The 25,735-nt window shown below is 42.9% G+C and overlaps 2 protein-coding genes across 6 annotated transcripts in view; both read left to right on the forward strand.

The window, feature by feature from the left end:
- The window catches only part of GRAMD1C (GRAM domain containing 1C), a 98,185-nt gene extending 90,022 nt beyond the window's left edge, over positions 1–8,163 (forward strand). For both annotated transcript variants that reach the window (XM_053564209.1, XM_053564208.1), the window contains 3 exons: positions 1,281–1,391; positions 1,786–1,891; positions 6,503–8,163. In XM_053564209.1, the coding sequence (XP_053420184.1) occupies positions 1,281–1,391; positions 1,786–1,891; positions 6,503–6,583 (298 nt within the window). In that variant the 3' untranslated portion in view covers positions 6,584–8,163. The remainder of the gene's footprint in view (positions 1–1,280; positions 1,392–1,785; positions 1,892–6,502) is intronic.
- Positions 8,164–9,020: 857 nt separating this feature from the next.
- Positions 9,021–25,242, forward strand: ZDHHC23 (zinc finger DHHC-type palmitoyltransferase 23). Of its 4 annotated transcripts, none has more exons than XM_053565621.1 (5): positions 9,021–9,158; positions 9,745–9,939; positions 14,868–15,578; positions 18,069–18,236; positions 20,259–25,242. In XM_053565621.1, exons 2-5 carry the CDS (start codon positions 9,779–9,781, stop codon positions 20,524–20,526), a joined length of 1,308 nt encoding a protein of 435 aa, XP_053421596.1. In that variant the 5' UTR covers positions 9,021–9,158; positions 9,745–9,778; the 3' UTR covers positions 20,527–25,242. The 4 variants fall into 4 exon arrangements, with proteins under 4 accessions (XP_053421596.1, XP_053421599.1, XP_053421597.1 ...); XM_053565624.1 differs by having other exon boundaries at positions 18,078–18,236; XM_053565622.1 differs by lacking the exon at positions 9,021–9,158 and adding an exon at positions 9,187–9,447.
- The last annotated feature ends 493 nt before the right edge of the window (positions 25,243–25,735 follow it).

Consider the following 25,735-nt stretch of genomic DNA (forward strand, 5'->3'; position numbering starts at 1 on the left):
TCAATGAATAAAGAAGAGAGAATACTATAAATTTTTAAGAGCAAGTCAATATTTTATCTGAAAAAATGAGAGACACAATGCCACTTACTATCTATAAATATGTATAATTAGGTATGTATTCATTCACTTGAAAGGCTGCTGAGAAAACCAATACATTAAGTTCATTAACATGTGATATTTCATAAATGACACCATTAATATATACTTGGGATTTGATACTTGCTTTGTCCAAGATGAACTAGAGAAATTTTTGCTGAGTGGTCTTTTGTGTATGTGTGTGTGTGTTAGCTTCCAGTGGGAATTAGAGATAGGTCATGATTTACCTAAGATCAACTGCATATTGATCTTAATTTCCTTTTTGAAATGTAGCATTATGAGTGTGTAATTGCATAAGCCCAAGGCACCCCAAAATAGAATCTTAAAGCTCACCTGGGAGATTTCTGAGCTGGTGGTTGCATATTGACACTGACTGGGATTTTAGCAGAGAGGAGAGAGGTCAGAAAGAACCCCTTTGTGAACTGAGTCATTCAAGGACTTTTACTTACCATCTTTTTCTCAACACCCAGTAATAATTACAAGTAATTATTTCAGGCCAGGTGCTGTGGCTTACGCCTATCTATAATCCAAGCACTCTGGAAGGCCAAGGCAAGAGGATCCCTTGAGCTCAGAAGTCTGAGACCAGTCTGAGCAAGAGCAAGAAAAACTAGCTGGGTGTTGTGGCAGGTGCTTGTAGTCTCAGATACTCAGGAAGCTGAGGCGGGAGGCTCACTTGAACCCAGGAAACTGAGGTTGCTGTGAGCTAGGCTAATGCCATGGCACTGTAGCCTGGGGCAAGAGTGAAACTCGATCTTCAAAAAAGTAATTATTTGCTCGGTGCCTGTAGCTTCAGTGGTTAGGGCACTGGCCACATACACTGAGGCAGTCTGGTTCGAACCCATCCTGGGCCTGCTTAAATAACGACAACTACCACAAAAAAAATTGCTGGCATTGTGGTGGGCGCCTGTAGTCTTAGCTTCTTGGGAGGCTGAGATAAGAGAATCGTTTAGTCCAAGAGTTTGAGGTTGCTGTGAGCTGTGACCCGCCATGGCACTCTACGAGGGGGTATAGAATATAAAAAGTAATTATTTTATATAATAAGATGGGGATAATTGATTTAAACAGGAACAATAACTGGAAAATAGTGTATATAATACGTATTTCTAAAGCTTTCGCATGTACATTCTCAGTAGCAATGCTTCCGGTCTTAGTGTGGATTAACCAGTGTGATTTGCTCTGCCCAGTGTGCTGGTGCTGGTTTTGTTGAATGTGATGCTGTTCCTGAAGCTGTCAAAGATAGAGTATGCTGCTCAGTCCTTTTACCGCCTCCACCTCCAAGAAGAGAAGTCTTTACAGTAAGTATTCCTACCCCAACCCCTCTGTATTCACCGTATTATTTCAATAATTCTTTAGTTGCTGAAAATTTAATTCTAGTTTCGGAGATTTTGGGTTGCTACCTCTAGTCATAAAGTACTTTTTGTTTTTATTAAATCATAGCTGTGTACATTAATGTGATCATGGGGCACCATACACTAGTTTCATAGACCATTTAACACATTTTCATCAACCTGGTTAACATAGCCTTCCTGGCATTTTCTTAGTTATTGTGCTAAGACATTTACATTCCACATTTACTAAGTTTCACATAATTTTGTTCTTTGTTTTCAAATGTACGAAGTACTAATGATTTCTGGAAATGAAAGACCAGAAGCCATTCTCCAGATTTTGAAGATGGTATTTTTCTTTCAGTTTAGCTTCTGCTATGGTGTCCAGAGCCGAAAATATTCCAAAAAACAAAGATCAGACCCATCGTTTAAAAGGAGTGCTCCGAGACTCCATAGTCATGCTTGAACAGGTAGGCAACTCTGTATTTCACAGTACATAGTGTCTTCATCCCTGTAGGAATCAGTTGCTCTTCTGATTCTGAAGAAATATTTTCTACATTATTATTTGAAGAAATCTCCCTCCTAGAAACAACTACACTTGCCATTTTCTGTATTATGTGTATAATATATATAGCCATTGGGTTTTTTTTTTTTTCAAAATGGGACTATGTAATACACACACTTACATATCCTCTTTTCAATTAATACTATATTTTGAAGATGTTTTCATATCAGCATGTATATATCTACTTCATTTTTATTGATCCTCTTAGATAAAATTGTATGCTTAATAGTAACTTTTTACAGAAATGGTAGCTTCTATTATTTTGCTTTTACCTATTAACCAAATATCTTAGAGATACTTCCCAATCAGTATATTAAGTACTTCCTCTTCTTTTAACAGCTCCATAGGATCCAACTGTATGTTTCCCATAGTTATTTTACTAGTATTTTTTTTTTTGTAGAGACAGAGTCTCACTTTATCGCCCTCAGTAGAGTGCTGTGGCATCACACAGCTCACAGCAACCTGCAACTCCTGGGCTTAGGCGATTCTCTTGCCTCAGCCTCCCGAGCAGCTGGGACTATAGGTGCCCACCACAACGCCTGGCTATATTTTTTTGTTGCAGTTTGGCCGGGGCTGGGTTTGAACTCGCCACCCTTGGTATATGGGGCCGGCGCCCTACTCACTGAGCCACAGGTGCTGCCCTTACTAGTATTTTTATCAGCATTATCAATTACTTTTACCACTATTTACAAATATTCCATCCCCTAATTCTCTGTTTATAAATCTCCTTTCAAAGTCTTTGTCCACTCAGGTTTCCCATTGCTGGAGCCTTCCACCCATCAGGCCAGTGGCCCTCTGTGCCTGGTGCATAGCTGTCAGCCTGGGCATCCCTGTCACCTGTCACCTTTGTTTCCTATAGCCCATATTTTCTTTTCTTAGCTTACTTCCTTCTTTTAGTGGAGCACATCAAATAGTAGCTTCCTGAGAAAGAGAATGTAGAGGTAAATATTTTAAGCGTTCACCTATCAGGAAAATTTTTTTGTTTTCCCCTTTCCCATGGTTGTTTGGCTGCTGATAGAATTATAGATTGGAAATAATGTTCTTTCAGAATTTTAAAGGCATTTTTCTGCTGTCTTGTGGCTTGCAGTGCTACTTCTGGAAACTTATGCCTGTAGTTCCGGAGACCTCTTGTGTCATCTAGTTGATGCTTTCCTCCCCTCCACTTTCTCTCTCCTGACTCTGCAGAGCTTCTGTCACTCACATGTCCGCCTCTTCCTGGATGGGTTGTCTAGCCTTCTTCCCTGCCCTTCTCAGCTTCTGTATCTTTGCTTTTGTTTTACTTCTGGGACATTTCCTCAACATTATTTTCAAATTCTTCTATTGAGCTTTTTAATTTTTGGTGACAAGTTTTTAACTTTGAAGAGCTGTTATTTTTCTGAATTGTTTCTTTTCTTTGTGGTATTGTAACCTTTATTAAATGGTTATAGTATCTTTAGCTCTCTGAGGATATTACTGATAGTTAAATATTTTTTCATCCTGCTTATCATTTTCCGTCAAGAGCTTTTCCTTCCATTTTAATTTCTACTTTTAGGGTTAGAGGTTTTCTTTAGAAATCTGCCACTTGCTTTCTGCTTGTGTGAATCTGAAGGTCTTAACATGTGAATCAGGCTGGTGTACCTGAACTTCTCTATAGACCTGGGTGGACTATTGATTGAGAAGTCCCGGTATCAGTATCTTCAGGTTAGTTTGTCATAGGATCGATCAGTCTCCACAGAGAAGACTCTTCCAGTCTCCCTGGCACGTGGAGGATTAAGGGTTGGCTGCTGCATTTTAGGATCTGGGTAGGAGAAGAGAGATTGTGAGGGCAGGACAGAGGGATGATCTCAGCATTCATTACATACTTTTTCATATAATCCCCCTGCTTTTGGTATATAACACTGTCCTTAACAATGCTTTGGTGTCACCCCTGCCAAACAGCCAGAGACCCTTTGTTTTATCCTTTCTAGAAAATAAAATCCATTTGTCTACCTAAGTCATATGAAAGGTCAGATGCCCCCAAATTTCCTCCAGTCCTTTTATTGTCTCTTCCCACTTCCAGATACTCCAGGCCATCAATACCTGAGCTTTGTGAGGTTTTGTTGGGGTTAATTTTGTTGGTTCTCAGCATTCCTTATTATTAGTTTAGGATTCTACTTTTTCAGGCCTGTGACGTCATCCCTCTGGTTTCCAGTTCTCAACATTGTGTTGCTTTTGTCTCCTTTTCTGTTCTCTCTGTCCTTATGGATTTATGCCTTAAAAAAAAAAATCCCTTCACTGTATTTTTAATGGGGTTTTAGGAGGGAACAGGATGGATTCTTATATTTAATCTACTTATTTGCTCTTCATCTTTCTCCTGTGTGGTTTTCTTCCCCCATAATTCCCCACACTAATATTGCTTGAACTAAGTTCCCCAGGGACGCCTGGCTTATGAAAATAATTTTCCTTTTTTCAGTCTTCATCCTACAGTGTCAGCATTTGAGAGAGCTGATCATTCCTTTTTTGAAATGTATCTAATCTAGCCTTCTTTAAAACTATTATTTAAAAAAAATCTTATAGTGATATAATTCTCATACTATGAACTTCACTCTTTGAAATAATTTTTATTCCATTCACAAGGTTGTGCAACCATTACCCCCAAAGAAACCCTGTACCTGTTAGGGTCACTGCCTTCCTCTCACTCCCCTCGGTCTTGATCCGTCACCCACGAAGTCTACTTTCCGTTACTATGGGTTTGCTTACTGTGAATATTTCATATAAATGGGATCATACAATTTATGAGGTTTTGTGTTTGGATTCTTCCACTTAGAATAATGTAAAACGGATTTTTGCTAGTTAATACCACCTCCTCTACCTGACCTCTTCCTGGCCCTAACGCTCCCAGGCTGTGTCAGATTCTCTTCCCTTCTCTACCACTTTCCTTATAAGTGATCTAATCCATAAACTAACTTTAAATAACCACATGTGCCAATGACTGCTTAGTCCAGGGGTCCTCAAACTATGGCCTGCGGGCCACATGAGGCGGTGTGATTGTATTTGTTCCCTGTTTTGTTTTTTTACTTCAAAATAAGATATGTGCAGTGTGCATAGGAATTTGTTCATAGTTGTTTTTTTTTTTTTAACTATAGCCTGGCCCACCAATGGTCTCAGGGACAGTGAATTGGCCCCCTGTTTAAAAAGTTTGAGGACCCCTGCGTCTTTTGTGTTGCTATAAGAAAATACCTGAGATTGGGCAATTTATAAAGAATGATAATTTGTTGCTCATAATTCTGGAGACTGGGTTGCTCATAATTCTGGAGGCTGGGAAGTCCAAGAGTAAGGTACCAGCAGATTCAGTATCTGGTAAGGGCCTATTCCTCATAGATGGCACCATCTAGTTGTCCACACATGGTAGAAGGGACTGAAAGCAAAACAAAAAACAAAAACCACCTTGTTCCCTCCAGCCTGGTTACAAGAGCACTAATCCATTCATCAGAGCAGAGCCCAGATGGCCTCATCACCTCCCAGAGGACATGCCTCTTCGTTCTACTGCATTGGGAGTTAAGCTGCAACATGAATTCTGGAGGGGACACAAATATTCAAACTTTAGCACCTCCTAGATCTATTTCTTTCATCTCCACCTCTTCCCTGAGTGCTAGACTCACAATCACTTGCCTACTTGGCATCTTCGCATAGATGACTAATAGGCATCCCAAACTGATGATGTCCAAAACAGAATTCAGTTTTCCTCCAAGCCAAAACTTAATTCTCTTCTAGTGGATCTCATTTCATAAAATGACACTACCATCCTCCAGTTGCTCAAGTAAAAAACTTTAAAAAGTATGTATTTGTGTGTGTGTTTTAGTTTTTTTTTCCTCACTAGTCTATAAGCGCCAGGAAGGCAGTAACAGTGCCTGTGTGGTTCACCATTGTATATCCAGTGCTTAGCACAGTGCCCAGCATGTATCAATAATAGGCAAGCGATAAATATTTGTTGAATGAATATACGAATACAAAAAAGATACAATTTTTGATTTGAAGTTGCCTATAATTTGTTAGAGAAATCAGATATCTATGTGTAAAAAAAGACTATTGAAAAGGTACAAAATCTAGTGTCGAAGCATTGAGTAGCAAGAATCATGCTTTCAGAGGCAGGCTGATGAGGAAGAACTACATGAAGACGGTAAGCATGAGAACATTTTAGGTAGGTGAAGAACATTAGCATAATAGCATGCAAAGACCCAGAAGTGGAACTTCAGTTGGTTAGGGGATAATGTGGAGACCACTGCAATTTCGGAAACCACTGAAGAAAATAAGCCTTTCACTTTGGGTAATTTGATTAAGGGACCTATTGGGAGGTAAGAAGTATAATACTCCAGCAAATGGAAAGAACTGTGTAACGACTATACTGATACACAGATACCCGAAAGAATCAGGTGTTTTATATTTAGTATTTTGTATGGGTATCAGTATAAACAAAATTATATTAAATGTAATTGTAAACTTTTGGCACAAAAATGATCAGGAAAACTTAATCTGATTTTGAAAATTTTGTTTGCAGCTGAAGAGCTCACTTATTATGCTTCAGAAAACTTTTGATCTACTAAATAAGAATAAGACTGGCATGGCTGTTGAAAGCTAGTGATTTTAAGGACTAAAACTGTAGAGATACTTGCAACTAAAAGAAAACAACTGGAAGAAAACCAGTGGATGGAGGATTTTGTCATAGGAATATTTCTGTTTTCTCATTAAGATTTCTAATGTGAACATTCTTCTTTTCAATAACATTTATATAATTAATCTCTGATGGCCTTTAGAATCTATCCTTACACTTACACGTATTTTTTTTAAGCTGTGAATTTCCCAGTGAACTATGAGATATATTGTGCAATTTAATTTCTGTGATACAAAAAGAAAATGTGAGTGCTATAGTCTCATTTCTACAGTGAGGTTTGATGTATTATCTGTTAGCACAAAATCAATATGGGTCCAATAGGCTGCTTGGTTAAGTTGAATAAGCTCAAGAGGCTAAAGAAGAGAATATAAGAAGAAACCTCTACATCATTACTAATTTTAAAGTATCAGTTCTTGGGCATATAGACCATAACATTTCTAGGTTTGTGTATTGTAATTATTATAATGTCTTCATTTATTTAGCATGCAAATTCAATAGTCAAACTTTTTGAATCTGCATGTTGTTATTATCTGAAAGGTTCTTCAACCATGTTGTCCTATCTTTATGAGAGTTTTCTCTTAGGTACCTAGCTACCAGACAGCTATCAGAGGTGTGATTATCTTGCCTCTTCAGACATCAAACGGTAAAAGAGTCAATTTAGGAGATAGGATACCAGGATTCAAAATGAAGAACCATCCTCTGAGTTTTCAAAACCAGAAGATAATGTTAAAATCAGGGTATTTAGTGACAGATCAAGTGCTTAAACTAAGCCTGGCTGTAGCTTAGCAACCTTTCAAGGTAGAAACGATCCATCAAGTTGAAAATAATCTGTCTTTGCAGTACCATGTATGGTTTCATTGTTTGTATTTGTGTGTGACTTGTTTTAGTTGGTAAGTTACAAGCCAGACAACAAGCTTTGGCTCTTTCATGTTATTTTTTTAGGCATTTATGTCTCAATATAAGTGGTTTGTGAAAATAAGGAAGGATTTTGTAAACTAACGGTATCAGTCTTTTTTTCCGAAGTTAGGAAAAGTTCACATAGTGTTTTATGGTTTCATCTCTTGAGCTCTTTCTCTGGAACGTACATATAATGTGTATATATTCTTACCATTTGAACAACTATTACCTTTAGTTAAATGTTTTCTTTTTTTCTCAGCCACCAACGCTCCATGTCATTGTTAAGGTCATTTTTGAGATACCTGTAGAGAACCAAGTATTGACTTGATTAAGGAAATGATGGGGTTTTTCTGAGTAAATTTCATTTATCCTGGGGGCACTGAGATTTCCTTTTGGTAAGGATTTATGTAGCATCTGGCTGTGAACCAGAGTGACTGGATTAAAAACTTGAATTTTTTGTTAAATTCACAAAAATGATCACTGACAAACAATATTTTTGTAAAGTTTCTTTAAAACTTGTACTTATACCTCAAAGATTACCTAAGTTGCTTTATAAATTAAGGCTAAATATGTGTGGATGCAGAATTCAGTTTTTAAGATTTGAGTCTGTTACGTAAATTGAGTATCAATAAAACTGGAAATAGGTCTGAGTTGTCATTTATCTTCTTCCTTTTCTACTTAAAATAAAAACAAAAACCAAAACCAGAAAGCCTTCCATAGTGAAAACATGTGCATGGGCCTACATGCTAAAAAATTTTGTGCAAAAATAAAACCCAAAGACGACTCTCATCTCAGCAATTTCATTTCAAACATGCAGATTACTGGAACAAAACTAGTAGACAGGCCTGCTTGTCTACTGTGAAGACTGTTCTCCAGAAAGCATGAAAATGAACAAATTGGATAAATAAACAGATCTAGTAGCAGTGATGGGCCTTTAAGGGAAGGTCAGCGAATTGGGGACTTAGGTAACATTTTGCTGTGAGACCCACCCCCACCCCCACACGCCTGTTGCCGGCATCGGGAAGAAGGCTGACTGGCCCAGTCTCACGTCGTTCGGAAATCCTCCGGGTTCCCGGGTTTTCCGTATTTCCGTCTCCGCACTTCGCCCGCACCCGAGGGCTCAGGAGGCGGCCACGCCGACGCGCCGCCCGCAGGCATGGGCGGGCCCGGGAGGGGCGGGCAGGGCTGGCCAGAGGTGCGCGGCCCGCCCCGCGCGCCCAGCCCTACTACTCGCTCCCGGGGCACGTTCTTCTGGTCTCCGGGCGCCCGGGCCGAGGGCTGAGCGCCGGGAGGAGGGGCCTGCCCGCGGGCTGCACGGGGCTGCGGGCGGCGCACGTGCGGGCGGGCGGGGATCCCGGGCTCGGCGGTGGGGCACCCGGAAGCGCGCGCGGACCCGCCGCTCCGCGCTCGGCGGGCCGGAGGGCGGCGGAGACGGCGCCGGGAGGCGGGCGCGCTGTGCTCACAGGTGGGCGGCTGTGGCGCGGGCGCGGCCGAGCGGAGTTGGGGTCCCTGAGACTTCAGCTGTCTCGCCCGGAGCCCCGCGGAGCGGAGATCGGGAGACAGCGCCCGCGCCTCTGGAGGAGTCAGCCCATCTGCGCTCTGTCTCCGCCACTTGGGTGCAGCTACACCTCCGGCCGCAGGGCAGGTAACTTCCCTTCCAAGGTCATTTCTCCTGGCTGGGTAGCGCTCGAGGCCCGCCCACGTCCTCCCGATTGGCAGGGGCGGGAGAGGTGCGCCCGGCGCGGGGCTTGCAGAAGCCAGGCTGGACGGCAGCCCTGCGCGCTGCGCTGCCCGGAGCCTGTTGGCATCCCCGGAGCTGGGTCGCCGGTACTAGCGGGCATACGCTTCGCTTCTCGCCAGCGCGCAGGGTGAGTTTCCCCCAGCGCCCAGGCTCCGGGTGGGGACGCTCGGCCCTGCGCAGCCCGCACCCGCAGGTGAGCGCCACCGCCCGCGCCACTGCTGTCCTGGGCGCGTGGTTCCTCCGTCGCTATGGAAACGGCTGGTTCCCAGACGGCGCCTGCACTAGAGGGGAAGGGGCGGTGAGGGCAGCTCGGAGCCCCGAGAAGCCTGGAGCCCGGCGCCTGGCCGAGCGGAGCCACAGAAGCCTGTGGATATGGGACCCCCTCTTCCCCTCTTCTCCTTTTTGATGGATCTGGCATTGGCGGTTAATCAGAGGCGTGGATGTGTTTACAAGATGTTAAGTTGTGTTCTTTCCCTCTTTACCTTCTGAGGGCTTCTTACGCCTTACGGTGACGGGTGCAAATTATGGCACAGAAGGGCAGTCTGAAGCCAGTGAAGAAAAAGAAAACCGAAGAACCTAAACTGGAGCCCTTGTGCTGCTGCGAGTACATAGATCGGAATGGGGAAAAGAACCACATGGCTTCTTGTTTGTGTGATTGCCAAGATCTGGATGAAGGGTGTGATAGGTAAGAACACAGCGCTTCCTGATGCAGCGCGCCCCGCCCTGCCAAGAACTTCCCTCTGTACTTTCACCTTAGCCACCAGGATGCTAGAATTTGCTCTTGATTCTATTTCCAAGCATCTAAAATCAGAGTTGGCTTCTGTGTGAAGTGTGGGGATTTTATTTTATTTTCTTTGCAGTTTTGGGCTGGGGCTGGGTTTGTACCTGCACCTCCAGCATATGGGGTTGGTGCCCTACCCCTTTGAGCCACAGGCACCACCCTAAGTGTGGGGATTTTATAAAGATGAATTATGCAGTAGTACACAGAGGTCTGTCCAGCTCAGTTTACTAGGAGATTATCATTTTAATTTAAGGAGAGAAGATGACAGAACAGGCAGATGAAAGGATAGTAGGCAAGTTACTATTAAAAAGTAAAATAAAGGCAAGCCAGTAGAATCTGTAAATTTAAAATGCACACGGTTCCAGAAAGTCCCTGCATTCGTGGCCTCAGCATTTAGAGATTGACTACTTAGGTCTGAGTTGCATCTGGCCACAAAAGGCTTTAGAGTTTGAAAAATCATTCTCATGCTGTTGGTACTGGTTTCTGGGGAGGAACTCCAGCCAGAAGGCATGTGTTTACCTTGGGTGGACTATTTTCTTTGTGAGCAGCAATATTGTCATGATGGATATATTGCATTTGGCTTTTATTTTCACCACTATCCCAGTGATGGAAATCACTATCTAAAAAGGTAATTTTGTACCAAATAGTAATAACCTGGTTTTTATCCATTTTATAAATAATTGTGTATTTAAAAATTATCATCATATGGAAGGCATGATGTGAGGCGAATTGGACGTGGGAAACTTGCTTTCCCGTAAATAATTACTTCTGGTTTAAAAAGTCATTGTGACTGCATATTGCCGACATAGGGCTTGGTGCATTAATATAGCCATAAAAAGCATTCCCCAGGGACCCCTGCAGTCTTGTACCAACCTTGACTCCTACAGATTCTATTACTCTGTTGTAATTCTTCCTTGACAGTGTTTGCTATACATCTTTTTTATAGGTGTCTTTAACAATAGGTTCTTTAGACTTAGGCTAAAATCTATACTGAGAAAATGGAGCACTTTACACTAATGAGGAGAAATGACGCTGTTTCTATAACCACCAGCACTCAAGACCGCAGCTCTCCATTAACCTTGCTAACACTCTTCCCTCCTGGTTCTGAGACTTCTATGTCCTGTCTCCTCTGGAGAAAGGTGTCCAGTGCTTCCACTGTCCCTGCTGCTCTTTGTCACTCCCATATGGTTATCTTCAGTTCATTTCCAGGTTCTAGCTCTACTTTTTAAACTTGTCTAAAATTGAAGTTACCTTTTCCTTAAACTCTACCTTTCCTTACTAGTTTGTCTTACTTTATTCAGGCTGCTATGATAAAGTGCCTTAGACAGAGTAATTTAGAAACAACATAAATTTATTGCCTACAGTTCTGGAGGCTGAGAAACTGAAGATCAAGGTGCCAGCAGATTACTTGGTGGGACCATCTTCCTCATAGGTGGGGCCTTCTTGGGGTGTCCTTAAACGGAGGAAGGGCAGAACAAGCTCTTTTTAGTTCTTGTTCACTGACGCAGTTTCAATGCTTGTCCCCTCCAAATCTCAAGGTGAAATTTGATGCCCATTATTGGAGGTGGGGCCAAGTGGGAGGTGTTTGGGTCACAGGAGTGGATCTCTCCTGAATGGCCTGGTGTCCTCCCCCTGGCAATGAGAGAGTTCACTGGAGAGCTGGCCTCTCCTCCCCCCTCCTCTTTTCCTTATGTGGTCTGCCTCCTCCCCCTTGGCCTTCTGTCTTTTTTTTTTTGAGACCGAGTCTCACTTTGTTGCCCTCGTAGAGTGCTGTGACATCACAGCTCACAGCAACCTCCAGCTCTTGGGCTTAGGTGATCCTCTTGCCTCAGCCTCCCGAATAGCTGGGATTACAGGTGCCCTCCACAACACCCAGCATATTTTTTGTTGTTGTTGTTGCAGTTTGGCTGGGCCCAGGTTTGAACCTGCCACCCTCGGTATATGGGGCCGGCCCCCTTACTTACTGAGCTACAGGTGCCGTCTGACCTTCTGTCTTGAGGAAGCTCCCTGAATCCCTCACAAGAAGCAGATGGTGGTGCCAGGCTTCTTGTACAGTCTGCAGAACCATGAGCCAAATAAACCTTTTCTATTTACCAATTATCCAGTCTCAGGTATTTCTTTTATAGCAATGCAAACTTTAGACTAACACAGGTACTAATCATGTTCATGAGAGCTCCACTTTCATGATTTAATCATCTAAAGGCACCGTTGGGAATTAGATTTCAACTTATGAATTTTGGGGGGAATACATATTTAGACCACAGCCCAATAGCCCTGTTAACTCATTCTGGCATCAACTCAAAAGTCTACTGTTCAGAACTCTGAATATCATTGTCTAAATCAGATATGGGTGGGCCTCAAGGTATGGTTCACCCTGAGGCAAATTCTCTTCTCTAACTGAGCCTGTGAAATCCAATAAGGTATGTGTTTCCAAAATACAATGGTGGGACATACAATGGACATTCCCTTTCCAGAAGGGAACAACAGGAAAACAGAACAACAGGAAAACAGAAAGGAGTGACAAGTCCCAACCCAACCGGTCAAACAAGTCTTAAGGTTTGAGAATAATCTTTGATGTCCCTCCTGGATATACTGGGATGGAGATTGAACCCCCAAGGCTCTAGGTGTCCCACTCTTAACAGCTTTGCTGAGTGCAGCCAAGGCCACGGCTCTCCCGTGCTCGAGTTGTACACTGGTGGCTCTACCAGCCTAGGGTCTTGGGAGCGACCCCAACCCCACAGCTGCATTGCCTCAGAGGGGACTCTCCCGAATGCCCCCACACTCATGGCTCCCCTGGGAGGTGTCCTGATGGGGGCTTTCTGGTGGCAGTTCCCTATCTCAGCCCCAGGGCACCCCTGGGCATCCGTAGAAATCTAGTGGAGGTAGCCATGCCTCTGTAGCTCTCGCACTCAGTGTGCCTGCAGAGTTAGCACCATGTGGACTCTGCTGATGCTGCTCTTCAGAGAGGTGGCCACTGTGGTGTGCATGGTAGCTGGACCCACTGGAGCCACAGCTGGAGCTGCCATGGAGTGCTGCAGCAGAATAGAGGGAGCAGAGACTTGCCGTGTGCTGAGTGAGCAGCAATCTCTGAACTCCCAGGGGTGTCCCTGGTTCCTCCTATGAAGTCATTCTGCCCTCAAGGCCATGGCATTCTGGGTTTGATGAAAAGCCTGGGGCTGATCCTTACTGATCCCCATATCCACAGGCTTGCTGTTCTCTCCAAAACACACTTTCTTGTTTGTTAGTATATAGACAGGCTGAGAAGGCTGAGAATTTTCGAAATCTTTTAAGTTCTGCTTCCCTTTGATTGTAAATTGTCTTTAAATCATTTGTCTCTTCTTGAATTTTATTGTAAGTATTCTAGAGAAGCCATGCAGCATGCTGAACGCTATGCCTAGAGAATTATTCTGCCAAATATTTAATTTTATGGCCTTGGATTCTGTTATTCGGAACACTAAGATACACGCAATTCCACTTAGTTCTTTGTCACTTTAAAACAAGGATGGCCTTTCCTGCACCTTCCAGTAGGATGTTCCTCATTTCCATCTGAGATCTTGTCAGAATGGCCTTTACTGTTGATATTTCTGCCAGCTTTCTGCTCTTGACCTCTTAGGTAATCTCTAAGATTGAGGCTTTCCCTCTACAGCCCTCCTCTTCTTCTGTGCCCTTGCCAGAATCACCCCTGTGGTTTCACAATGGTGCAGGTTTTTTCCTAGCATACAGTTCAGGACTCTTAGCCTCTACCCATTACTCAGTTCCAAACCTGCTTCCACATTTTTAGATATTTGTCGTAGCAACACCCACATCTCAGTATCAATTTCTGTCTCAGTCCATTTGGGCTGCTATAACAATACCTTAGGCTGGGTAATTAATGAACAACAAATTTACTGCTCATGGATCTGGGGCTTGGCATGTCTAAGATAAGGGGACCAGCAGATTCATTGTCTGGTGAGGGCTGTCGCTTTCTGCTTCCATAGATGGCACTATCTTGCTGTGTCCTCATGGGGGTGGGCTGAACAAGTTTCCTTAGGCCTCTTTTATAGAGGCACTAATCCATTTAAAGCTTCCTAAAGGCCCCATCTCTTAATATTACTGCCATGAGGATTAGCTTTCAACATGAATTTTGGGGAGGACACAAATACTTAAAACATCATATAGCCCAAGTGTTCAAAAAAGTCAACAAATACCACTGTTCACCTCTATCTCAGTTATTTGACTCATACTATTAATACATGTTTGATCTTCATCCTTCTTTAGGTAGACCCCCGGCCCTGATAAACTGTTTTTTCCCCTAGGTCTAGGCCAGGTTTTGTGCTACACACATTTCTTTCCACCAGAGAGCTTCCCTCCCTCTCCATTGATTACAAAGTGCTAGGTGACCATCACGATTTGAGCACAGATCCAACCTTTCCACAAAGACCCCTCTGAGACTCCACCTAGAAGTAGTGGACTCTCGCCTGATTGTGCCTTATGATGTTTGATCATAAGAGTTCATTGAATCCTCATGTTGTCTTCACAAGTAGATTATGAGGTTTTGTTTTTTTTTTTGAGATTCTTAGGACATAGGTGTGTAAACATAACTTGTATGGAGTACGGGTATATACCTATGTATTTGTTTAGTGGGGAATACTTTAGTGAAGACTGTTAAGTTTCTAAACGTTATTTTCTTGTTCCTATTACAAAAATGACATGTGAATCTGGAAAGCTTGTGTTTAGTAGTAAAGAAGTAAGACACTTGGCCTTTGGTCTCTTTTATCGTTTTCAGTATTCTGTGGTTTTTTAATTCAGTAAACCCATATGAAGTCCCTTCTCTTTGTGCTCTTTCTGAATAGATGGATTACATGTAAATCTGTGCGGCCAGAGACTTGTGAAAGAATCATGGATACCATTTCTGATCGCCTCCGAATTCCTTGGCTTAGGGGAGCCAAAAAAGTTAATATCAGCATCATTCCTCCCCTCATCCTCCTTCCTGTCTTCCTGCACGTAGCTTCCTGGCACTTCCTCCTGGGGGTGGTGGTTTTGGCCTCCCTCCCTGTGCTGGCACTGTGGTACTACTACCTCACTCACAGAAGGAAAGAACAGACTCTGTTTTTCCTGAGCCTCGGACTATTCTCACTGGGCTACATGTACTACGTGTTCCTGCAGGAGGTGGTCCCCAAAGGGCGTGTGGGCCCCACTCGGCTGGTCGTTCTTACCTGTGGGTTATTTCTGATACTCTTAGCCTTGTACAGAGCCAAGAGGAATCCAGGCTACCTCAGCAATCCCGCAAGCAGGGAGAGATCTCTAAGTGGCAGCCAAGTGGAATGCCTGGACAGAAAAGGGCAGGAGAAGACCAAAGGCTTCCCCGGAGCAGACACATCAGGAAGTCTCAACAACCGCACGCTGAAGGATGACCTGAAGGGCTCTCCCAGGATGTTGGCTGCAAGTCCCACCAAAGTGAAGGAGGACTGGTGTGCCAAGTGTCAGCTGGTGCGGCCGGCCAGGGCCTGGCATTGCCGGATATGTGGCATCTGTGTGAGGCGAATGGATCATCATTGTGTCTGGTATGTTGGAAGAATCTGGAGACTTTGGAAGTGTAAATGCATGCAAAACTAGCCACACTGGATCTTCTTTTGTGCTAGCCTAAAATTTTTCGCTTCCCAGCTTTACACCTTGTGGATATTTGTGGGCTGTTATGATGTTCCCACTTAGTCATCAGTTTTTCGAGTTTCACAAATTTAGTTTCTTCAGTCATTTCCTGAAGAAGGGTAGAAAACTTGTGGGGTATTTTTTGTAATTTTCTTTTGAATTGCTCTTCATTTATCTCTTACTTTCTAATAGAGAAGTATCTACAGTTGAGTGATTTTTTAAAAAAAGAATTTATTAAATGTAGAATGTAAAAAACAAAAAAAAGAGTTTATCAGAATCAGTATAGGCACATTTCCCCGTGTGATTCCTTTTGAATACAGAGCTCAAGAAAACATACCCCTAATTTTAGGTGACTATTTTGTCCTCTTGCCATGCATTAAATCATTTTTTTTTTTTTTTTTTGATGCTGTCTGTGATTTCCACTGACCATTATAGAGTTGAGGCCCTACCAGATAAACTATTTGGTTATTTGTGGAGAGATGAGTCTTCTTTCATACCTTCCATCTGGCCAGTGACAAATGAAAGCACATAAAGCGCATGAGATGTAAAGTGTGACATTTAAAGGGAATGCTGCAGTTTTACTGAGTAAATCTAAACTAAAGGGCGTGTCATTCATTCATATGGTACTGTCAGCAGCATATTTGCAGGTTTCTTGCTCTTCAGGCAATTGTGGTCAGTGAGTCATGCTTGTGTCTAGATTGTGGGCACGTAGCATCCTCCCACTCAGAAGGGGATGTAGGAGAGTGTGAGTGTGTCGGAAAGGCCAAGAGGGCATCAGAGTAGACTTCAAGGGTATGGCTCAAGTACAGGGACAGTATTTTTCTGGGACTTTGTCTTTAGAAGTAAATAGGTGTTTTCATTGTTAGGTGTTCTATTTCTGTGTCGTCTTCATTTAATCCCTGTGTGTTGGGGGTGGGGCGTCCCTCTGTGGAAACCCAAATTCTGGCTTTGCAGAGGGCCTGAAAACCTCACCTAACAGTAGCTTTCCTACCTCAGCGTCCCAGTGTGCCGGTATGTACATCCTGCCCCACAAATGACCGTGACATAAAACTGTTTTTACCGGATAAATGGCTTGCTTGTTAACAAGTTGTTTTCCACCTCACACCATGTTTCTAACCTTTTTGGATTGTTTTATTACTCACTACATATTTAACCCATGTTTTCCCACACTATGGTAATACCTCTGATTTAGCATTTTTAGTTTTTATAACTGTGCTGTTTGCCCCCTGTTCCTTAGCACGCTGGTGACAGTGTCAACTCTCTTCATAGCTGGGCAGCAAACTTCATACCCATACTTAGGAAGATTTGTTAGCCAGGTTCTGCTTTTTTTTTTTTTGAGAGTCTTACTATATCACCCTAGGTAGAGTGCCCTGGCATCACAGTTCACAGCAACCTCAAACTCTTGGGTTTAAGTGATTCTCTTGCTTCAGCCTCCTGAGTAGCTGGGACTCTAGGCACCTGCCAGAACACCTGGCTATTTTTTGGTTGCAGTTATCATTGTTTAGCAGGTCTGGGCCTGGCTCGAATCTGCCAGCTTCGGGGTATGTGGCCAGCGCCCTACTCACTGAGCTATAGGCGCCGGAGCCAGGTTCTGCTTTTTTATTTAGTCTTCTCCTTAAACTAATGATAAGATTCCACTTTGCAAAGAGTAGAGAATAGGCTGGGTGTGGTGGCTCATGCTTGTAACCCTAGCACTCTGGGAAGCTGAGGCAGATGGATTGCTTGAGCTCAGGAGTTGGAGGCCAGCCTGAGCAAGAGCAAGACCCTGTGTCTACAAAAGACAAAAAACTAGCTGGCATAATGGGGGTGCCTTGGGAGGCTAAGGCAGGAGGATTGCTTGAGCCCAAGAGTTTGAGGTTACTGTGAGCTATCATCATGATAGCTCATGTGATGCCACAGCACTCTACCCAGGTTGACAGAGTAAAACTCTATCTCAAAAGAAGGGTGGAAGGCAGAGAATATGACTGAGTTCCTCTGTGGAAAAGTTTCAATTCCCTAAAATTGAAAAATAAGAGAAGTAGGGTGGTGCCTATGGCTCAGTGAGTAGGGCACCAGCCCCATATACTGAGGGTGGCGGGTTCAAACCCAGCCCCGGCTGAACTGCAACCAAAAAATAGCCGGGTGTTGTGGCGGGCGCCTGTAGTCCCAGCTGCTTGGGAGGCTGAGGCAGGAGAATCGCGAAAGCCCAAGAGCCGGAGGTTGCTGTGAGTCCTGTGACACCATGGCACTCTACCAAGGGCGGTAAAGTGAGACTCTGTCTCTACAGAAAAAAAAAAGAAAGAAAAATAAGAGAACTTGCTTTTTAATAAGTGAAATTCACACTGTCCCTATTTTAAAAGCTTTCTTTTTTAACAGAGAACTTCTAAAAAACATGTATGCTTTTCTTTCCTCTGTGCCGTTTTGAGGATAAATAGCTGCGTTGGAGAATCAAATCATCAAGCCTTTATACTTGCCCTTTTGATCTTCTTGCTCACCTCGGTGTATGGGATCACACTGACCTTGGACACCATTTGTAGAGACAGAAGTGTCTTCACAGCTCTCTTCTACTGCCCTGGAGTTTATGCAAACTATAGGTGAGTTGTGGATCTAACAATATAGAGGCCCACAGAGGAAGTTATGGATGTTGCCATTAAGGGGGGCTGTTACGTACTGCTGGGCCGGCAGTTCTCAAGGTAATGTGAGGTCATGTCAAAAGGATGTTAACCTTTAAAAACTGAAGAGGGAGTAGTCTGCAAACAGCAGCAGGCTTACTCAGGGGCTTCAAGGGTTAGATGACCCCTCATACACCAGGGTAACAACAGTGAAAGTAAAACAATAAATAACCAGGGCCTATTTGTCATAATAGCAAGAATCTCTTCTCACTTATTGCTGGATTCTGGTTCTTGTTAGCCCAGTCTTAATTCAATACTTCTGACCCTTTTAAGAAGCACTCACTTTGTCTGCAACCTTTCTTTTCTTTCTAACCTCTTGGTTTTTCCTGTTCTACTTTTTTTGTAGACACCACTCATGATTACTGTGGTATGTAGGTCAGTATTTCCTTAGGCATTGTTAGGTCGGGGCCCATTTATACATTATGAGGCTCCCGGAGCTACCGCACAAGCTGAGATTCTTCAGCTTCGGCCCCCGCCGCCTCTCTCCTGAATGCCAGGGATCCCCTCCACCCTTGTTTCTTCCTTTCCTCCGCTGTTTTCCTGACGCGAGAACTCTCTGGTTTGATCCTTTTTTCCCCCACTCCTCATTTTCAGTATCCCTCTGCGGCGTTTGTTTGTGTTAGCATGTGGATAGATCTCACCATTGCCATTCTAGCTCTAGACATTAATGGGCATTATCAGAACAGATTGATCCTCTTCCTCAGGTAATTTTCTTTCCTAGCTATGTGGAGAGCTTGTGAAATTCTGCCCTAATACCATGGGTGCTAAGTGTCGCAGTCCCTAGTGGCCTTTATGGCCCTGGTCTCGATGGCCCCAGGAAGGAACCAGGCGTGACGTGGATTAGAAGTACAAGCTTGCAGGAGGTGGGCTAACCTTGATTGCAGGGTAGCCCCAAGCAACCTCCACAGTAGCCTTTTATTGATACAGTACAGGACAGGGGAGGGGAGTATTAGACAATGACTATGTACCTAAGGATCGCCATGGGCTCGGCTCTTACTCCACAAGGAGCACCTGCAGACGAATTGCCCAAGGGTCCGCCCCCCAGCTGCAAATCATCTTGCTCAGAGATCACCTGGCTCTTGGCGTCCTCTACAGCTAAGCATCCTAAGGCAGAGCAAGGTCCACCTTCAGTTTTAACTGAGGAACACAGTCCTGCCGTTGGTCCTCACCCTGCTCTGGAGGGGATTTGCATCACCCCATCTTTATGGTGAGGTCCTTGGATTTAATCATCTCCGAAGCCCTTCAGCTTTCCAAGTGAAGGTTCTGAATGAGTTTTATTTCCAAGCAGTGCTTAATGTGTGATTATTTGAATGAAAATAATCAAATGGCAGACGCTAAATGGCAGCCCCTCATGGTCTCACTAATGAGTCTGAAAGGAGCTCTCCTGCCCTGTGTGAGTCTGTTTGGCTTTGGGAAGCCAAGTTTGGGACGTTCCGGTGTTCCTGCATCTCTTATAAGTAAGCAAAGGGCTACGAATGTTGGGAGTTTTCTTCTTTGTGTTCCCCAGCATTTGACTGGAGATTAATAACTTTAGCATTGTTCCTAAGTGCCTGCCTGACGCTTCCTTGGAGATATTTATAGCAATCTCATGGTACTTTTGTTTTCTCAGGCATTAGGTACAATTTAGGAGTTATTCATTCAACAAATGTTGAACACTATTATGTCAGGCACTCCAATGGTTGTATGGAGGACACAGCGTACAGACGACGGTTCTTCCTATTCTAGTATAACACAGTAGGAAAAGCACCAGTAATTTAGAATAAAATAGAACATGTTCATTTTCCTATTTTAGGGTATTGACATTCTGAGTATCTTTCAGAGAGTTGGGGAAACTGCCAAAGTCCTTAGTAATAAGTAAAAACAAAATGTATAAAATGATAGCATGATGATGGCTTTCTCAGTGTGACAAAAACAGCTGCCCTGACTGGCCTTTGCTCCCCCCAGCTCAGCGCTGTCGTTCACCTGCGTGTGGTACTCTGTGATCATCACGGCGGGGATGGCATACATCTTCCTGATCCAGCTTATCAACATCAGCTACAATGTGACCGAGAGGGAAGTCCAGCAGGCCCTCCGACAGAAGACTGGGCGCCGGCTCCTCTGGGGGCTCATCGTGGACACAGGCCAGTACAACAGGGGCTTCCTGCGGAACTGGCACCAGTTCTCCACCCTGGGCACAAGTGCGTTCCCCCACCCTGCCGAGGACATTGTCTGAAGTGCCTTCTGTGGGGCTTGCTGAGGGGCGATGGTTACTCCCTCCATCTCCCTTTCATTTACACTTCAGTGTCCACGTGGGATGTTCATTTCATCCCAGTTTCATAAAGGGGATATAGGGCCATGCTCAGGTTTAGAGACTGGACTGGGAAGAAGTTAATTTTTCTGACTTCACAGATGTAAGAGATTTTTATAGTGAAGCAGTAAAAGTAGAGCCATTCCTTGCCAGTCACCTTATTAATTGACTCGGTCACTGGAAGTTGGAAAGGATGTGGATTGCTAATGCACAAACTGATATAAGCAATTCCCATCCATGAGTGTGGGGGAAAGAGTTTTTGGATAGTTTCTAGTCCCTCTTTCAATTTTTAATAGCCATGTGACCCTTAGTTGAGTCACTTTCCCAAGTCTCAGGGTCATCCCCCTGTAAAGTGGGGTACTGATGCCTGCCCTGGCTGCCTCACGGAGCTGCCGGGAGGGTCACGTGAGGGATGAGGGATGTGGAAGGGACTAAAAAACAACTAAAGCACCACAAGGTATGAAGTGTTTTTAGGAAAATCCTAAGACAGAAGGAAAATGTTTGCAAGTCAGAATATTGACACCAATATTATTAGGGTAATCAGTTATTAACATATACTGTATTTTACAATTCTGTGAATTTCAATTTCTCCTTCTAAGTATTAGACATTAACTACTCAATCAGAGTAAACAATGACCAGATGAATTCATGCTAGTCATCTGAAGGTGAAAGGATAGTTGATAATACTTATAATTATTGCTAATGTCATGTACAGTGGTCATGAATTTAGGTGATGAATTCTTATATTTATTTTTTTATATATCTTTTTGGATTTCCTGTAAGTAACTCCAGTAGGAGTTAATGTCTTTCCCCTCTTCCCCATATTTTACCTGGTAAGGTGCTAGCACACATGATGGAAGCTAGAAGAGGACAGACACTGCTGTGGTTAATACTTTACTCTCTTTCCTGGGTAGAGAGGCTGATTATATCAAGGGCTTACATTTTTTTATTCATATATTTCGAATGCTATTAGTTATTAGCACTACACTGCAAAAATCAAGTCTTCTGGCTTTCACATTATTCTGGCTTGAACTTTCTTTCTTTCTTTTTTTTTTTTTTTTTTGCAGTTTTTGGCCAGGGCTGGGTTTGAACCTGCCACCTCTGGCATATGGGGCTGGTGCCTTACTCCATTGAGCCACAGGCACCACCCTGGCTTGAACTTTCTTTGAGGAGTTGATTGGTATCTTCCTACTTAACTTGCACATTACTTCTCCTTCACCCTTCCCTAAATAAAAGTATCTCGCTAGGAGAGAAAAAACAGGGTATATGTCGTTTCCACTAATTATTGGATTACTATTCTTCCCTATCTCTTCCCCAACTACCAGGTTGTCCCTTTAATTATATCTCAAAACTGACAATGTATAAAAGATTACATATTTATATATTGGAGAATGGGTCATTCTGCCATAGAGTTAAGGTGAGGGAATTTCAGATGGGGAAAATACCCTCTTGAAATGGTTAGTCTTATACATGAACTGTTTTGCAATCTCAAAGAAAATTCACGAGTCCGTATCTTTAAATTTGCCTTGGCTTATAGCTTAATATAGGGAAATATATTGCCAGCTTTTTCAGTCATTCTGTGCATTCTGCTTTAGCAAGAGATTTATAAATGTTAAGAGGAAATGTTACTGCTTCTTGCAATTCTGCCCTCCCCAGCTAGCACCATCTCTAGTCTTGCCATGGGGCTGTCCCTGAGATGTAACCTTGTTTTTATCCAGGCTTCTTGTTGCTCTCCCCAGAGATGGATTATTTAATAAATGATATGCTCCATGTTCCACTGGGGTGAACCAAAGAGCAAGCCTAGGAATGTTAGCAAATGCTATGGTTTCTACAGTGATGCCCTCTCCCTAGCCTAGAATGGAATATTCATTTAGAGTGAAGGTTGGATCAGAAATAACTTAATTCTTTCTGTACTGGTTTTAGGTGAGAGAGATAATAATGTCAAGGACAGCACATGGGCGGTGAGGGCAGTGCCTGTGGGTCAGTGGGTAGGGCGCCGGCCCCGTATACTGAGGGTGGCAGATTTGAACCTGACCCTGGCCAAACTGCAACAAAAAAATAGCTGGGTGTTGTGGCGGGTGCCTGTAGTCCCAGCTACGTGGGAGGCTGAGGCAAGAGAATCACCTAAGCCCAGGAGTTGGAGGTTGCTGTGAGCTGTGATGCCATGGCACTCTACTGAGGGCGATAAGGTGAGACTCTGTGTGTCAAAAAAAAAAGGACAGAAATTGTGTCTCTTGGAGTGCCAGCTGCACAGCCAATTCTGATTGGCTAGCAGTCGATAATAAAAATTCCACAGAAACATTAGTATAATAGTATTTTAGCTTCTTGCCAAATCTTTATCAACAATCAAAATGTGATGAAAAGTTCAGAAAGACCGAAGTCTTTTGGATGAATTAGGAATGATTACCATCTGTCTAACAACTCACCCCTAATAGTGTTACCTGGATGAGGTAACTGAGTTTTCCTCACTTGGCTAGGCCTACTTGTGTATTATTCTGGCTCAGTGGAATTAAGGTACTTGTTTTAAGTTCCTTGAGACTCATAATTGGCAGTTTACAGAAGAAAGTTCAAACCTGTAGTTTTGTGTGGTGAAGTCATCTGAAGTATTTGTACTAAAAGGAGCAGCAAATGAGGGGACAGCCATGAGCAGTGTCTCTATAGGCTCCGGGACATCTTTGGTCTTTATTTGTAGACTGTTGAGCCTCTTTACAACCAGGAGCTATTTGCTAGTGATTTTGTTATAGGCCTTGGTTCTTTCCAGAGGGCAGAAGAATTTATTGCGGAATCTTTGAAAGGACAAGGCCTTTGTCAATGATTCAGTCCAAGAAAAACATTTGGTGGGGTGCAGTGGACAACTGCCTGGCAAACTTATAAACCAGCATTCTTGGCCAGAGGAGCAAGTCCCCTGAATGTGATTCCAATAAGCAGGTCCCCTTCTCTCACCCACATCCTCATGCTGTGTTAATAAACATCCTGAATGTGGGGCTTAATAAATTACTATATTCTTGCCACTTACATTCTCATCACACTGTGTGCTTTCGTGTAGGAGGGGAATGGGCTCATTTGACAGATGTAAGGGAGAAATAGTTAAGGGGCAGGATTGTATAAAAGGAGAAAATCCTTCAATATTTGCAATGTCTCTTGTACTCACAGAGTACTTTTGTGGTTCTTGCTGGGCCCTCCTGAAATGAACCGATCATTAACAAAGCCTCTTTGGTAGGTTACTTTGATGCTGCTCAAGTAAAGCCTTAAGTGTGTTTTCGGGACAATGTGCTGCTTGTTTCACTTCAGCCACATGTGTTTGTGTTTAGGATATGGTAAATCTTTGCTATCCAAGTAGTGTTTCCCTTGGTGAATGAAGTGATTGTTGTCTTCCCTGTACCATCTGCCTAAGCAGAAAGATTGCTTCCAAACTTCTCTTATGCAATAGTCCTTGGTACTTCTAATATTTTTAGCAAAAGAAAATTTTCTATACTAGACTCTTCCACTGCCAGAAAACACAATGCCAGTAAGATTCTACATAATATTGACCATCTGCTTAAGAGTCTATATTTCCTTTGAATAGGACATTAACTTTTTATTATAAAGCTCAACTAATATAAGCAAAAATATGAAATCTAGAAGCACAGTTTTAACTAGGATATTTAAAATTAATGTTTCGTAAAGTTGAAGGGTCTCTTTAAAGTAAGTAAGTAGGTTTATATGACTTCATTTTAGCCATGTTTTGGGACCCTGCCTTTTGAAAAGGAGAATTTTTCAAATAAGCAACAGATGATGAGAGACAATTGTGGGAGGCACCTGTTTGGAATCTGGTTTTCTCAGCAGCAGCTTGACATGCGTGCCATTTTATATTAAACCCTGCAGAGGCAGTGGGGGAGATTGGAAGCCATACTGAACTTCATGCAGAATAAAATTCATATGTTCTCATAGTTTGCCACGATTAATAGACACTTTTTGTAGAATCAGCTAAATTTAATCCTGTTGTTAATGGACAAGTATCCACACTTCAGCTGGCACTGAGTGTTTTACTACAGTATCAGCAGCTGGCTGAAAACCGAATGATTAGTAGAGACAATTTCTTAGGGGCCGTGACTGTGACCCAGTTGGTTTTGTGACTTCTTGGAACTCTAGCCCTCCTGATGGCACCTTTCAACTCTACGAATTCATACTTAAAAGGCAAAGCTTTAAAACCAGAGCTAGTCTATGCTGGTCATTGATGCAACTAAAATCCTGTATTTCTTGAGAAGGATCCACTGACAAAATACCATGTTATGGAGCCTACAACCTCAACCTGTTGGGACCCTGGGTTCTGGGTGAGTTGATGGCTCAAGTTGTCAGGGCTCTTGAGCCTTTTCATTTGGGGTCTGATGTTAGACTAAAGGAAACTAGGCATATTTATTTAATATTAAGCTTAATATTAAGTGTAACTGACCCAGCAACATTAAAGTGGACTTCCAGTGCCAACTCTGGAGGCTGTGGGCTAAACATTTTGCACTGTTTTTATACTTGTATTCCTATTCTCTTATCACCTCAGACTCTGACAAGGCCTTTTAAATGGAAATTTTATAAATTACTGCCATTTATGTAAAATAATATCCTGTGACCAAGTTATTTAAATAGAAAATAAAGTGCTTTCTTTAAAGAAAATAGCTGGTGTTTCTTGGTGTGTCTCCTGAATTCTTTTAGCTTTAAGAAAATCCTGCATTAGATTTGTTCTGCCTCTTTGGCTACATGAATACCCCATCCTGTGGACCTTGTTCCTGGCCCTAAACTGTCATTTTCCTGGTGGTTATTTTTCCAGCTTTGTGGGTCAGAGATACTGCTTATTCAGGCATCATGTTAGCAGTAACATTTCAAATCATATCTACGTGATGGTCCCCCAAGAAACAACATTGAAATTATTTTCCTTGTATCCCTTTAGAAGATTCTTTAAGTAGGTAAAAAGTCTAGTTGGTCCAGCTGGAATATGGGCTGCTCAATTTCTAGTTGATGCTTGAGGGGAGGCAGAAAGAAAAGAAAGTTTAAGAAAAAACTTACTCAAGCTTTATTGGGATTTATTTAGGCCCCTGGCATGTGTACTTAAAAATTTAACCTTCCTTATCTACAGGCTTAGCATTAAAATCAAATTGGTATT

The sequence above is a fragment of the Nycticebus coucang genome, chromosome 16 (assembly GCF_027406575.1).
Source record: "Nycticebus coucang isolate mNycCou1 chromosome 16, mNycCou1.pri, whole genome shotgun sequence".
NCBI classification, from domain to species: Eukaryota; Metazoa; Chordata; class Mammalia; order Primates; family Lorisidae; genus Nycticebus; species Nycticebus coucang.